General features: G+C 48.6%; 1 protein-coding gene across 1 annotated transcript in view; it reads right to left on the bottom strand.

Annotated features, from left to right (window-relative positions):
• The window catches only part of ADAMTS16 (ADAM metallopeptidase with thrombospondin type 1 motif 16), a 166,622-nt gene that overhangs the window by 64,017 nt on the left and 87,020 nt on the right, over positions 1-15,585 (bottom strand). Inside the window, exons 12-16 of the mRNA XM_047766755.1 lie at positions 8,191-8,339; positions 6,646-6,818; positions 4,713-4,843; positions 2,693-2,816; positions 2,038-2,282 (exon numbers count right to left, since the gene is read on the bottom strand). Coding sequence (XP_047622711.1) covers positions 2,038-2,282; positions 2,693-2,816; positions 4,713-4,843; positions 6,646-6,818; positions 8,191-8,339 — 822 coding nt within the window. The remainder of the gene's footprint in view (positions 1-2,037; positions 2,283-2,692; positions 2,817-4,712; positions 4,844-6,645; positions 6,819-8,190; positions 8,340-15,585) is intronic.

Below are 15,585 nucleotides of genomic sequence, written 5' to 3'. Positions count from 1 at the left end.
TCCAAGGCTAGGGGTCGAATCGGAGCTGTTGCCACCAGCCTACGCCAGAGCCACAGCAACGCAGGATCCGAGCCGCGTCTGCAACCTACACCACAGCTCACGGCAACGCTGGATCCTTAACCCACTGAGCAAGGCCAGGGATCGAACCTGCAACCTCATGGTTCCTAGTCGGATTCGTTAACCACCGCGCCATGAGGGGAACTCCTCCCTTGGTGTTTTCAAGGGAGCCCCACCGGTCCCCTCCATCAGAGCAAATCAGAAAGCAATACCTAAAAGGCACCTTCACATGTCCTAGCAGGCTCCGAACACCCCAGAACAGCTAAGTGGGTCTCATCCGTGCAGCATCACGGCTAAGTCTGAGTCCTTCCTCCTGTGCAGGTGCCTTTTGCCTACTGACACGAACTGCGCAGCTGCAGAAGATCTCTCACCAGTACACACGATCTGACAGGTGAGCATCCTGTGCTCACACTGCGCACACGGAATTGCATTCGGACTCGTCGCCTCCGAGCTGGAAACCCAGCCACAGGGACCAGTTACCTTTTTCCTCCAAACAGATTCCCATCCCGGTCTTGGTGAGAGGTTATTCTTTTTATTGAAACCTCATTGTTAGCCTGTGGATGGAAATCCCATCTCTGAGCCTTGGAGCCCTCGCTGGTCCTTGATGTGAGGTCCCAGTGGATAAAGTCACCGGGCCTCCCTGACTCCCCAGCACCACGGTCCCTCCTCGGCAACACAGCTCCAGTCTAGTCGGGAAGAGGCTGTGGACAGGTGTGAGCCCCGGACAGGTGGTTGCACTGCACGGCCATTGTGCCGCTCTGTCGCCTGACGTCCTGAGGCTCTGTGACCCTAATTGCTTCAGTTCCCAATAAGCCTGGATCACTTTCAGCCCTGACCCATCTCTCTCTCTTTCTCCATGAGTATTAAAGCTAAAGCCTAAGATGCTGAGAGAGAAATAACTAAGGCAAGAATTCAGGGTGCATATGTTTACAGAGGGGCAGAGGAGGAAGCTCAAGGCCAGGAGGGGGGTGGAGGTGGACACGTGGAGAAGAGGCACCTCCAGAGAAGATACGAGGACGACGGGATGGGGCTGCGAGGCCTGGAGAGCGGGTGGCGGGCATCTGGCTGGTTCTGACACCGGCACTCCTAGGTGTGGGCTGAGAGGGCAATTTTTTAACTAAGTCTGTTCTTTAAATGTGCACAGAAATATCAAAAGTAAGGAATTAGCATGTCTGCTGCCTGTTGTCTCCATTTGCCCAGTCCCACGGGGACAAATTACATTATCGCAAGATGCCCGACTGGCTCTCGTGAGCCTCTGCAGCCTTTGGTAGGACACAGGCGTGGGAGGGGAGTGTGCGGCCACCCGCCAGGCCCTAGGCCCCTGTGAGGGGTTCTCATCTCCCATTTCCACAGGACCCAGAGGAACGCTGATGCCACCCCAACTGCACAGACACAGCCACCCACAGTGGCTGCTTCTCAAGGCCGCAGAGCTCACAGGAGAGAAGCAGACTCTGGTCAAAGGTGACTGGTAATGATAAAAAAACGGGAGCTGCATGAGACATGTAATTACAAACCTCGGAGTTCCTGCCATGGCTCAGCGGTTCACAAACCCAACTAGCATCCACGAGGACAAGGGTTTGATCCCTGGCCTCGCTGAGTGGGTTAAGGATCCAGTGCTGCCGTGAGCTGTGGTATAGGTCCCAGAGGTGGCTCAGACCCCATGTTGCTGTGGCTGTGGTATAGGCCGGTGGCTACAGCTCCGATTCAACCCCTAACCTGGGAACCTCCGTATGCTGTGGGTGCGGCCCTAAAAGACCAAAACCAAAACCAAAACCAAATCTCATCATCACCTAGTAATGAAAGATGATCAAAAGAAGTCCACCGCCCGTTCAGTCTGCGTATTGATTCGTCTTGATGCTGAGACACGATCTAACCACAAACAATTTTTCTGTATGTGCAAAGTTACGCTGACAGCCTTGAACCTACAAACACACCCCCAGACCCCAAACCTCAGCCCTAGACCCAGAGGCGGGCGTCTACCTCCACGATGAGCGTCTCGTTGGTCGGTCCAGGGGAGGTCAAGGTCTCGGGTTCCTTGTAGGACCGCCTGTAGTTGAAGGAGCTTCCTGAAAACTTGTACCGGCCGGGCCAGTCCACCATCCAGTGTCCGTTCAGGTAGTATTTTTTGAGAGTATTTCGTACAGAAATATAGGAGGTAGATACGTTCATTTCATAGATGCGAATGCTCCGGGCTCCAGCAGGGATGGAGACCACCTGATAATACTCTGGAGCAAGGAAACGGGGGAGCAGAATGAGGCGCTTCATCCAGGAGGGCCAAGGCGAATCCCTAAGGACCTCTGGTTCCCCAGAACCAAACCTTGAGAATCGGAATTTGGAACCTGGAGATCTGGTTTGGCAATCAAGGTCCCTGAGTCCTACAAATGACTTAAAAAATTGGAGCAGAGCAATTGTAATGCTCCCTGTTTCTAAGAATCATTTTCATTGAAATAACCTAGCAACCCCTTCCCATCACAGCAGGAGGTCTGAGAAGCAAAGCAGGCCAGGAGTCCGGGTAGGGCTCTGAGGCTCGACTGCTATTTCCACGACACCCCGGTCCGGCCTTCCCACCAAGCCACCAAGCGGATGCATTTCAATCTTTGCTCAGCCCTGCGGGCAGCGCGGGTGGCGGACTCACGGTTGGTGCGGTGCTGCTTGGCGTAGAGGCCCTTGTGCATCGTGCAGCTGGAGTTATTCCCCCGGCACACACCGCAGGAGTCCTCCACGGCGTCGGATCCCAGGACGTTGTCACATCCCACCCTCTGCGGCACCCGCCAGGTCACGTGTCATTCATGCAAGGAAAGACAACAGGAGCGACGTCAGGAACCTCCTCCCGGGGTCTGGACAGTCTCGCCAACACAGGCGAGGTAACAAATATTTATTGGATACCCAGTATGTGCCCTGTGAGGCTGGAATTCTACGCTTCCATCCAAAGGAGGAGACCTTCGCGCGGCCAACGAGCGGTCCTCATTGGCATGGCTACAGGACTGTCCCAGCGTGAGCCCTGAGGGTCTCGGGTCGTGACATTCAGACCCACGGAAAGCGCTCAGCACAAGATGACAAGCCGTGCGGCCCCACGAGGGCCCACTAGATGCCCCTCGTGCTTTGGAATCACCCTGGGCAGAGGCAGAGAAGGAGCACCGGCCACGGGGGATCGTTCCCAGCAGTGACTTAGGTCAAGGGCGCATCCGGGGACGGTCTTAGAATTTTAGCAGCTCTTTCTAAATTCAGTGGCGCTGGCCAGGTTTACGTCCCCTAACAAAGAATGTGGGGTTGATAGGGAAAACCCCCCTGGGGAATGAAGTGCCTGGAGGCCACGAGCCCTGGTTTGAAATCCTCGGGCCAGATGCACCTCGGAACTCAGTGTTTTTTTGCATCGTAGGAAGGGACTTCGCAATAGCACTGAGAGTCCCAGCAGGACCTGGGCAGCAGTGGTGTTTCTAAAATGCACCTGTCTCCACACTGAGCGGGACAAACACAGCTGACAGTCTCACGGCAACTCCAGGCAGTTTCGCCACCAAGTAAGTTCAGGTCAGCCAAGTGCACGTTCCCCTGCACAGGTCTTTGAATTTCAGAAGTACAGGTGAGGGATTGCGACACTGTGTCACTAAGAATGCGTACAACAGTGATGGATTTAACACATCCACCAGTGAGCAGGCACAGTGGGTGGAGATTTGCGCATCTGAAAGCTAAGAGATCTGCACAGTGTCTGCCCTTTAGTCTAATCTTCCTGCACTGAGATGATTACACGGAGGATCTCAGCGGATGTCGCAGCTTTACTGCGGTCAAGGCTGTTCACCTTGGAGGACATCAGGCCTGGGGCCAGGTCTTTGGACTCCACTGAAGACACAAGCTGAGTAAGCCATTTATCACTGCATGTAACACCCTCCCCTTGCCGACAATAAACGCCTCCCCGCGTCTCACTTCTGGGCAAGGCGACCCGCTCAGGGCTTCGTGTGCGCCCAGCCGCCCAGCCGCCCAGCCTTCGCAGTCCTGGTCCTCAGTCCCCGGCCAACAGAGTGAGGTGGCCGATCCTGCGGAGACCCCACGAGGGATGCAAAGTGCCCTCTGCTCTCGGCCGTCCCTGTCTTCAGTTACTCTGATGCCACCGCCCCGCTCCTGCGGTCTCATCCTGTGACCCGGCTCCTCCCCAACTCCAGCGCCTTCCACGGGGACAGGAGGATAAAACCCCAACTCCTCGTGCTGGCAGAAAAAGGCCCTTTGAGATCGGCAGCCCTCCGTCACCCCCCTCGGCGTCCCCCAGCCCCGCCTGCCCCGGTACTCTGACCCCTGATCCGGTTCCTAGCAGCCCGAGATTTCCTGTATCTCCGGGTTCCCCTCCCCGCTCTGCCCCACACCCTCCTCCGACACCTGCTTTCGGAGCTGGCTGCCTCCCCAGGAGCCCTTGCAAACCTCCCAGGTCCACATCTAGGAAAGCAGCAGGTGCTCGCTCTCTCCCTGGGCTCCGTAGGCACCCCCATGGTCCCAGGCCACCGCGTGTCTACATGTGCGTCCACCTAGCTTTCTGCCCCCCGGGCTGTGACTGGGGGGAAAAGGGGGTGTTTCAAAGGTCTGGTCTCTCTAGCCCCTTGCGGGAGGCCTGGCACAAAGCGGACTGTCGGGAGATGTTTGTTGAACGAATGAACGATCATTATTACCTCACATATCCCATCTATACAAACATTACGGCTATCCTCCGAGCATGGAGTCCCATCTTTGACTTTATTTGACAAAGAAAAGAAGAAATCAAATCCTTCTGCGATACAGTAGAGTTTGCATAAGTCCTGATCTTAAAAAGAAATACACACACAAACACAAATAAGAGAGATACTTAAGCTCTGATCACTTTTTTGCTCTAAATTTTAGACTTTTTTTTTTCTTTTTTGCCCATAAAATCATTCCCACAAAATAATACATTGCACAGACATTTTTAAAAAAATTGTCTCTTTAGGCTTGGCTTTTCCCCTTCAATTTTTGATCATGTTTTAAAAGCTTCACCACTAATTTTTACTCTACTGTGTCCTTTATTGGTCCTTGTTCTGTACGTAGCTGTTGGCACATAGTAGGCATTCAATAAACATTTGTTGACTTGAACTACAACTATTTCACTAGTATAAAACTATTCTTTATAGAAAGGCAAAAAGTCACTACCATTTTGCAGCAATACACAAAATTCTTCCAAATAACACGTTAATACGATGATTACATAATCACAAGATTCCTTGATAGCTAGTGCAGTTACTAGAAATGCATACTATTTTTTAAATCTCAAAAGGGAAGACTCTTGGATGGAGGACTCCAGAAAGCATTGTTTTTTCATAAATATAATGGATTGTCAAAAAAGACTGATGCAGGGAGAATACAGGTCTCACTATACACTTAAAACTGGCAGGTCAAGTTCACTTCCGCTCCAGTAATCCCTTTCAAGGATTCATGATTTATGTGGCTAATATAAAACTTTTGCAGAAAGTTTCGTTCCTCTGTTCTCTTCTTGGTAAAGAATGGAACAGTTGATAATAAAACTCCGTCCTCCTTAGGGGGTTTTCACGGGCCCAAGACGCACCAACAAATATTTTCTTTATTGTGGAGGATAAGAGACGCAACAGAACAAGTCTAAGAATCAAATTTAATATCCGCTTTTCCATGATTAATGAATTTATTTGCTGAAAACTAGCAAAGTCAGGAAAAGCACACTTATTTTTTGTCACTGGTTTTTCAAAATGCTTTGTCCACTTTTCTCCTATTTGTTTCTCACTGGCTTAATTTTCTGGGTTTAGGAATGAAAACCCAACCCAGAAAAGGCTTTGTGTAAAATGGCTAAACTTGTGCCTCCAGAGTTTTCTAATTTCATACACCTCTCGCCATGAAAATATTATATGTACCTATATTGGGGCAATGAGAGAAAATGCCAGGTGAAATGGCCCCACTTACATATTTCTCAAGTGTTTGCTGGGCAATATTCTCATTTCAAAGAATGAGATGATACTGTGTTCTTTGAATTTATTCCTACATTGTACTTGTTGAGCCACCAAATGCATGCTATTTGTAATCACAAGGATAATACATACGTCTCCCCAGCTGGAGAGTGAAATCTTACATACAGTACAAATAAACTTCGTGGTTTATAAGGTGTAGATCAAACCTTTCAAATACAGTATGTTATCTGGTGTTCCAAAAGCCATGGGCACCTTTCTTTCATTTTCTGGCAGTTTTAAGTGTCCAGTGGGTGGCATGCTCATAGCCATATCACCACTGGCTACCGTGATTCGCAATTAAAAAAGAATAGTTTCATTATCAGGAAATCATCTACTTGAGCGTTTTATCACTTCTTTGAAGATGTTATGGTCTTATGCACAGGCACAAGCTGTCTCGCTGGCTTTTTTCTGAGCACACAGCTGGTCAGGTTTAGATAAGATGCCAGCGGCCTTGAGGCAGGCAGAATCAAACGAACAACCAGAAAAGCATCTGCGACCTGGGCCTCGCAGAGCCATATCGGGTCTCTCTGGACCCGCACTATCCACCATGCAGTTCTTTCAAGAGCAAAGACAACGAGGTACAGGCTATCGCTGGCTCGCGGGATTTGAGATTTACCTTCCACGTGGGTGTACGGTTTCCACTTGTAGCGCCATCCTCGGAACCGTTTGCTATTGTACTCGGCGCACTGCACCGCACGGAAGTCAACGCTGTCGCGGGGACATTTCTGACTGTTGCAAAGCTTCAGCGTCCGCGTGGAGCCCACGCAAAACTTCCCTCCATGCGATGGACTAGAATGTACACTGCACCGTTAGAAACCGTACCTCTCCAGGGCGACTTAGCCCTCCCTTGAAATGAGGCTTCTTGGAGAGAGGGGCCAGATGATGCCCAAATACCGTCACCCAGTAAGCAAAGTGCAGTTCTAAGAAGTCGCTGGCACTTTCTTACATATTAACGATATAGGCGTTATTTGGAAGAACAGGTGTGAACCCGGGAATCTGAGTTTGCGAGTTTTTGCGCATCTCTCTGCAGGAGGCAGGCTGAGCACTGCTGTTCTCTGGATGCTATAAAGGGGAGTCGGCTAAGGGGGAGCAGCTGATGGAAGCCAGAACTAAGACGGAAATTCAACCGCTCCCTCTCCAGATGGAGACGTCTCTCCATTCCCAGCTTGTTTGCGACACAGCCAGGACACCGGATGGGGACAGACAAGTGGTCCGCTTCCACTGTGCGGAAGGGACAGCAAACCCCCCTCTCATGCCCTCGAAGTCTCATGGACACACCAGGACGAGAGCACCCGATGTGGTCTCATGCATTAAAGACAAGGACTGAAATGAATCATTCTACTTGTGTCTTGACAAAGTTAAACAGATAAAGGTGAGAAAGGGGGATTAAAAGAATCCTCTCCACTGCATGGTGACTGCTTTTAGCATCCTTATCTCCAAAGAAGACAGGATGAAACCATGTCTGTGAAGATATATACATCTGATGAAAAATCATGATTTTTGGTTTTTCCACATGAAAAAAATTGTTCTTATTGATTCTTCCTTGTTTGTATTCTCTATACTTTCTTGAATTATTTCCTTCTTTTAGGCAGAACCTTGGCATTTCAAGTAAATTTGGTTCAAATCCAGTCCCTGAATATCACGGCCAGGTCTGCTACTTTTGCTGTGGTTGGATAGTTAAGTTATATCAAAAAGACATCATTGTACAAGAAATGCTTTAGGGCTTCCTCCCTTCCTTCTTTCCTTTCTCTTTCTCTCTCTCTCTCCCTTTTTTTCTTTGTTTCTTGGCTGTACCCACAGCATATGGAAGCTCCTAGGCTAGGGGTTGAATCAGAGCTACAGCTGCCGGCCTACACCACAGCCACAGCAACACGGGATCCAAGCCGCATCTATGACCTAAACCTCAGCTCAAGGCAACCTCAGACCCTTAACCCGCTGCGCAGGGCCAGGGATCAAACCCGCATCCTCATGGATACTAGTCGGGTTCATTGCCGCTGAGCCACAGCGGGAGCTCCTTAAACGGCTTTCTGACCTCGCATTCTTTTACCGTAATATGGGAAACACAGGGTTGCTTTCACCGCGCTCACGTCCACGTGCACATGCTGCCTGGAAGGTTCACAGCAGAGATGGCAGGTGGGGAGTGGGGAGGTGAGGCGCCCACCTGGGGTTTGTGCAGAGCCGGTCCCTGTGAGACACCCCTCCCCCGCAGGTCCTGGAGCAAGGGGACCAGGGCGACCAGTCCGACCAGTGGCCGTGGGTGGGCTTGGGGCCTTCGTCACCATACTTCACACACTGGCCTCCGCGGCACCACTGAAAATTGAAAGAAAAAGGGGTTACGTAAACTGTGTGGCGACAGCGGATGGATCCGTATGAACGCTCCGGGGTGGGGAGTTCAGTGACATGGGCCAACACCAGCCCTCGGGGAGCACACAGCACACACGCACTCACTGCTGCTTCTCTGTCCTTTCCAAACCCAGCCTCCTTCTGCAAACCCACGTAAAGGGATAACAGGCATCTTCGGACACCTGTCTCAGCTGCTGGAACGCAGCAGGTGGCGTTTCGTCCTGCGGCGAGAACGTTCAGGCCAGCAGCTCAGTCTCCGGGACTGAAGGCCGATCTTCCTGGAGACAACGTGCTCTTCACACCTTGCTGGCGGAACAGACTGACCGGCAGGTGGAAAGGCCCAGCCGGAGGTTCCACGGGGCCCGCACCTTGGCATTTCTGGCTCCTGAGCCCCAGGGCCAGGAGCCTGGGGGTTAGAAGTGATGCGTGTCCGAGGCCACACGGCTTTCCGGGGTGATGAAACGGCCCACACAGAGCTCCCCCTGTCGCTGTGGGGCTCGAGACCCGCTCAGCTCCCCTTCCTCCAAAGAAGTGCCAGTCGATGTTAATTCTGCTAATATCCACGTGGGTTCTTCACGCTCACCACACACGAAAGCTGCACAGGGTGTAGCTTCATGTTCAATGGCAGTGGTTTTTCCACTGATGGATCCCCTCGCTGGGCACAGCTGCATTCTGCCAGCAAAGTGTCGTGTAGGCGTCTATAAAAAATAGTTTTAGAAGAGCCAAACCAACCCATCCATGTGGAGGGGATTGCTGAAAACAGCTCAAGTTTCCCTGCAGTGCTGTGTCTACTGGATCCATTCTACTCGAGACACACAAAGTGCTGGTTTAAAGTCACTTGGTTACGTCTTCCTCCATGGTCACGGTCAAGCCAATAACTTGACCTACAGCCTAAGTGGAACCTGTTTAGGTTAGATTGTTTCATTTTGCCTTGGATATTTAAATGCAGCTTTATTAAAATTTGGTCTAGTTTTGTTTTTAAATACAGAAAAAGTTGACATTTTTTTCAAAATTTAGAGTTTATCTTTTTTTTTTTAACCTTTTATGTTTATTTATTTTTTTAAGTTTGTTTTTGCTTTTTAGAGTCACACGTGCAGCATATGGACATTCCCAAGTCAGGGGTTCAATCGGAGCTGCAGCTGTGGGCCTACCCAGCCATGGCCACACGGGATTCGAGCCACATCTGTGACCTACCCCACAGCTCATGGCGATCCTGGATCCTTAATCCACTGAGCGAGGCCAGGGTTTGAACCTGCATCCTCATGGATACTAGTCAGGTTCATTACCGCTAAGCCACAAAGGGAACTGCCAAAGTTTTTTTCATTAAATCGTACATTTACAGCATTGTGTCAATTTCTGCTGTACAGCGTAGTGACCCAGTCACACACACACATATATACGTATACATACTTTTTCTCATATTATCTTCCATAAAGTTCTATCCCAAGAGACTGGATAGAGCTCCCTGGGCTGTAGAGCAGGACCTCATTGCCTCTCCATTCTCAGTGTAATTGTTTGCACCTACCCACCCCAAACTCTCAGTCCAGCCCACTCCCTCCCGCTCCCCCTTGGCAACCCACCTATTCTCTATGTCTGTGAGTCTGTTTCTGTTCTGTAAACAGGTTCATCTGTGCCGTATTTTAGATTCCACATGTAAATGACATCACCTGGTATTTGTCTTTCTCTTTCTGACTTATTTCACTTCACATGAGAGTCTCTAGTTGCATCCATGTTGTTGCACATGGCACTGCTTCGTTCTTTTTTGTGGCTGCGTAGTATTCCATGGTGTATATGCACCACTTCTTCTTAATCCATTCATCTGTCGATGGACATTTAGGTGGTTCCCATGTCTTGGCTATCGTGAATAGAGCTGCAATGAACATGCGGGTGCATGTGTCTTTTTCAAGGAAAGTTTTGTCCGGATGTATGCCCAAGAGTGGGGTTGCTGGATCACATGGTAGTTCTATGTTTAGTTTTCTCAGGAACCTCCATACTGTCTTCCATAGTGGTTGTGGCAGCTTACATTCCCACCAACAGTGCAGGAGGGTTCCCTTCGCTCCACACCCTCTCCAGCACTTGTTATTTGTGGACTTGCTAATGAGGGCCATTCTGACCATTGCGAGGTGGTACCTCACTGCAGTTTATTTATTTATTTATTTATTTATTTATTTTTTTGTCTTTTGTTGTTGTTGTTATTGTTGTTGTTGTTGCTATTTCTTGGGCCGCTCCGAGGCACATGGAGGTTCCCAGGCTAGGGGTTGAATCGAAGCTGTAGCCACCGGCCTACACCAGAGCCACAGCAACGCGGGATCCGAGCCGCGTCTGCAACCTACACCACAGCTCACGGCAACGCCAGATCGTTAACCCACTGAGCAAGGGCAGGGACCGAACCCGCAACCTCATGGTTCCTAGTCGGATTCGTTAACCACTGCGCCACGACGGGAACTCCAGTTTTTATTTGTGTTTCTCTAATAACTAGTGATATCCAGCATTTTACATGTGCCTATTTATTGAAATATAATTGATTTACAATGTCGTGATAATTTCTGCTGTACAGGAGAGTAATTCGGTTATACCTACACATAGATCCATTCTTTTTCAGATTCTTTTCCCACATGGATTATCACTGAATATTGGGTAGAGTTCACTGTGCTATACAGCAGGTTCCTGCCGTCCAATCATTCCATAGACCTCACCGTGCAAATGCCAATCCCAAACCCCCAGTCCATCTCTCCTCCTACCTTGACCCCTTTGGTAAATTCACTGTCAACGTCTGTGAGTCTGTTTCTGGTCTATAATAAATAAGTTTATTTGTATCTTAGTCTTGGATTCCACATATAAGTGGTGTCATATGGTATCTATATTTGACCTCACTTAGTATGAGAGTCTCTAGGTCCATCCGTATTGTTGCAAATGGCATTATTTTGTTCTTTTTCACCGCTGAGTAAAATTCTGTTGTGTACATGTCCGGCATCTTCTTTATCCAGTCCTCTACCGATGGACACTCAGGTTCCTTCCTGCGTCTCGGCTATTGTAAACAGAGCTGTAATGAACACTGCGGTGCCTGTATCTTTGCAAATGATGGTTTTCGCCAGATAGATGCCCAAGAGTGGGATTGCTGGGTCATACAGTGGTTCTCTTTTTAGTTTTTCCGGAATCTCCATACTGTTCTGCATAGTGGATGTACTAATTTACATTTCCATTGACAGCGCAGGAGGGCTCCTTTCTCTCTAAGCCCTCTCCTGTATCCATCCTCTGTAGCATTGCTAATGATGGCCATTCTGACAGGTGTAAAGTGGTACCTCACAATAGTTTTGACTTGCATTTCTCTAATAATTAGCGATGTTGGATATCTTTTCATGTGTTTTTGGCCGTCTGTGTATCTTCTTTGGAGAAATGTTTATTTAGATCTTCTGCCCACTTTTTGATTTTTTTTTTTAATATTGAGTTGTTTGTATATTTTGGAGATTAATCCCTTATCAGTTGCTTCATTTGCAAAGATTTTCTCCCATTCTGTGGGTTGTCTTTTGGTTTTGTTGATGGTTTCCTTTGCTGTACAAAAACTTTTCATTTGGTCCCATTTGTTTATTTTTTTCTTTTCTTTTTTCTTCTTCTTTCTTTCCATTTTTGGCTGCACCTGAGGCATATGGAAGTTCCAGGGCCAGGGATCGAATCTGAACTGCATCTGTGACCCATACCATAGCTGTGGCAACTTTGGATCCTTAACCCACTGTACCACTCTGGGGGTCAAACTGGCAAGGTCACAGAGAAGCTCCATCATCAACCCACTGCCTCAGAGCAGGAACTCCACATTTGTTTATTATTATTTTCATGAGAGTTCACCCTTTTTTCATATAAGCACATAATTATATAGACTAGTATTTCCTCTTCTTCCTTGCATGACCTGTATCCCCCTCATCTTTCCCTGCTGCTTTTCCATTTAACATGTTCTGTTCTTCATTCCACATCCCTTGCTCCTTTGTTGTGGCCACACGACACTCCGTTAGGTGGATTTCCAACCAATCCCCTTCCAGTGGACATTGGATCACTTCTGGTCTTTTGCTGTGATAATCATTGCTTAACAATTTTGCAAATGCTTTTTTTTTTTTTTTTTTTGCTATTTTTTGCCAGAGTATCCTTAAAGGCCTATCCTTAAAATGATTTTTAAAACCGTTTTGAGAATCTGAGGAGAAAGCAGTGTGTCTTTCTCCAAGGACACTGGGGGGATACCTAGGTGCATGCTGACACACAATTTTGAGCATAATTTCAGGAAGATCACAGACCTGGGGAGCCCACCAGTGAGGCGTCAGAGGTAAGACCCTGTGTTAAACAGACACATAGACTGTCCAGGGAAGCACCAGTTATGTTTCTGAGAACCATGTTTACCCAAATTTCACATTTTGTCGATGGAGAGTGGGGCTGATGAAAGAAGACTCTGTCTTGGGAAGTGTGGTCCATGACGAGGTGCAAGCCCTCTTGGCATGCTGCCCATGGAATCCATTGTCACGCCTAAACCAAGAACTCAAAGAGAAGTAGCAAATTATGGCATGAGAACTGACACTGTGGATTAGAAGATGAGCCTCACGTGTCAGGTGTGTGAACCAGGTCACGTTGCTCGGGCGCAGCGAGCCTGCTTGTCCCTCTCTGGGCATCGGCAACGATGGGCACCACCAGACTGACTTGTCCCAAAGGCCCACTGTAATGACACAGGCCAAGTGCCTTGCACCAAATGCCACATACTCACATCATGAGAGCTGGTTTAATTTAACATTAGGAAAAAATGCTCAACATCCCTGATTATTAGAGAAATGCAAATCAAAACTACCGTGAGATACCACCTCACACCAGTCAGAATGGCCATCATTAATAAGTCCACAAATAACAAGTGCTGGAGGAACTTGTTATGTGGAGAAAAGGGAACCCTCCTGTACTGTTGGTGGGAATGTAAACTGGTACAACCACTATGGAGAATAGTATGGAGGTATCTTAGAAAACTATACATAGAACTACCATATGACCCAGCAAGCCCACTCTTGGGCATATATCCAGACAAAACTTTCCTTAAAAAAGACACATGCACCTGCACGTTCATTGCAGCACTCTTCACAATAGCCAAGACATGGAAACAACCCAAATGTCCATCAACAGATGACTGGATTAGGAAGATGTGGTATACATGCACAATGGAATACTACTCACCCATAAAAAAGAATGACATAATGCCCTTTGCAGCAACATGGATGGAACTAGAGACTCTTATACTGAGTGAACCAAGTCAGAAAGAGAAAGATAAATGCCATATGATATGACTTATAACTGGAATCTAATATACAGCACAAATGAATGTTTCCACAGAAAAGAAAATCATAAACTTGGAGAATAGACTTGTGGCTGCCTAGGCGGAGAGGGAGGGAGTGGGAGGGATCGGGAGGTTGGGGTTAACAGATGCAACCTATTGCTCTTGGCATGGATTTACAATGAGATCCTGCTGCGTAGCTCTGAGAACTATGTCTAGATACTCACAATGCAATACAACAATGGGAAGAAAAAGTATGTATACATGTATGTGTAACTTGGTCCCCATGCTGTACAGCGGAAAAAAAATAAATTAATTAAAAAAGTCTTACATTAGGGATTCTTAAAGAACTGGCATCTGCCCTGGCGTGTATCCAGGCTGTGGTCCCGACACCCCTGTTCTGGATCTCTCACAGCGTGAGCACAGAGGAGCCCAGCGTCCTTTTCCTGGAGTTCTGGGCTGGGCAGTGGGAGCTGCCATAGGCTCACCCTCCGGGTGCCTGTGAGGGTTGCATGTGTGCAGTGACCGAAGAACGGCGCTGGCCTCTGAAAAAGCTCTGACCACTCGTCAGGTTCCCCACCACACACGCCCACACAGAGCTCAGTGCTGGCAGCAGACGGATGGACCCAGGTTCCCACCCGGGAGGAAGACACAGAAGCAGCACAGCTGTCGCCCGTCAAGCAGAACACACCCATGGCGCCAGCAGGTCCCAAGGGGCTGGGACACTGGCGCCTGGCAACGCAGGCGTCTCAATCAATAAAGCGGACAGACCTCTGTGAACCAGGATACACAAAGACACACAACTAACACCAAAGGGAGCTCTGACACGAGCCTCTGATGCTGGTCCCACCGTGGCCACCGGGCGGCCACTTAGGGCTGTGTCACTTGTAGGCGTCTATTCTGGCTCGTGCTGTTCTAATTCTTTTCAATATGAAGGAAAGCATTCTATTTGGAAACACAGGAAAAAAAGAACTGAAAATATCCCGAACGCCAATTTAATTGTGCTTTCATGCTTTCAAGGTAAATAGACTGTAGCAAGAACACAAGGACAGCACTGCAGCTACAGCATCAGAGAAACAGGGAAAACGGCAGCGTTTAAAGAAGGCAGGATGCCTGGAGAGACACGCCTTGTCTGCACAAACCATCACCAAGGCAACACATAAGGGCTTCCAATCTTTCAAGAAACAGGCATCGTTTTGGGCGTTCCTGTTGTGGCTCATCAGAAACGAATCTGACTAGCATTCATGAGGACACAGGTTCGATCCCTGCCCTCGCTTAGTGGGTTAGGATCCGGCATTGCTGTGAGCTGTGGTGCAGGTCACAGAGGCGGCTTGGTTCTGGCGTTGCTGTGGCTGTGGTGTAGGCCTGCAGCTGTAGCTCCAATTTGACCCCCAGCCTGGGAACCTCCTTATGCTGCAGGTGCGGCCCTAAAAAGACAAAAAACAACCAACCAACCAACAAACCAACCTTTGAATCTTTCTATCTGTACTCACATTTACATGTGTTTAGGGGGTGATGTGTTTACCTCAGACTTTGAATGTACTAGATCAGTGACGGTCAGGCCCACCTTTCTTTTTCATATCTGTTGCAGCACTAAACAGTTAAAATGCACGGAATGAAAGTGGTACAGTGACAGTTTGGTCCCAATATGTTCCTATCTTTATAGACAGTCTTTTATATCCTGAAAAAATACAATCTCAGGTTACATCAAAAGGATTAAAATATTACTCTTGATTGTTAAGATAACTTATTTTTAAGGGGTGTATATTTTTTGGTCTCTTTTTTCAGGGCTGCACCCACAGCATAGGGAGGTTCCCAGGCTAGGGGTCCAATCGGAGCTACAGCTGCCGACCTACGCCACAGCCACAGCCACGCCAGATCTTTAACCCACTGAGTGAGGCCAGGGATCGAACCTCC

This window comes from Phacochoerus africanus, chromosome 1, assembly GCF_016906955.1.
Source record: "Phacochoerus africanus isolate WHEZ1 chromosome 1, ROS_Pafr_v1, whole genome shotgun sequence".
Classification (NCBI taxonomy): domain Eukaryota; kingdom Metazoa; phylum Chordata; class Mammalia; order Artiodactyla; family Suidae; genus Phacochoerus; species Phacochoerus africanus.
Note: the sequence above shows the minus strand (reverse complement) of the source record. Positions and strands in the feature narration are given on the sequence as shown.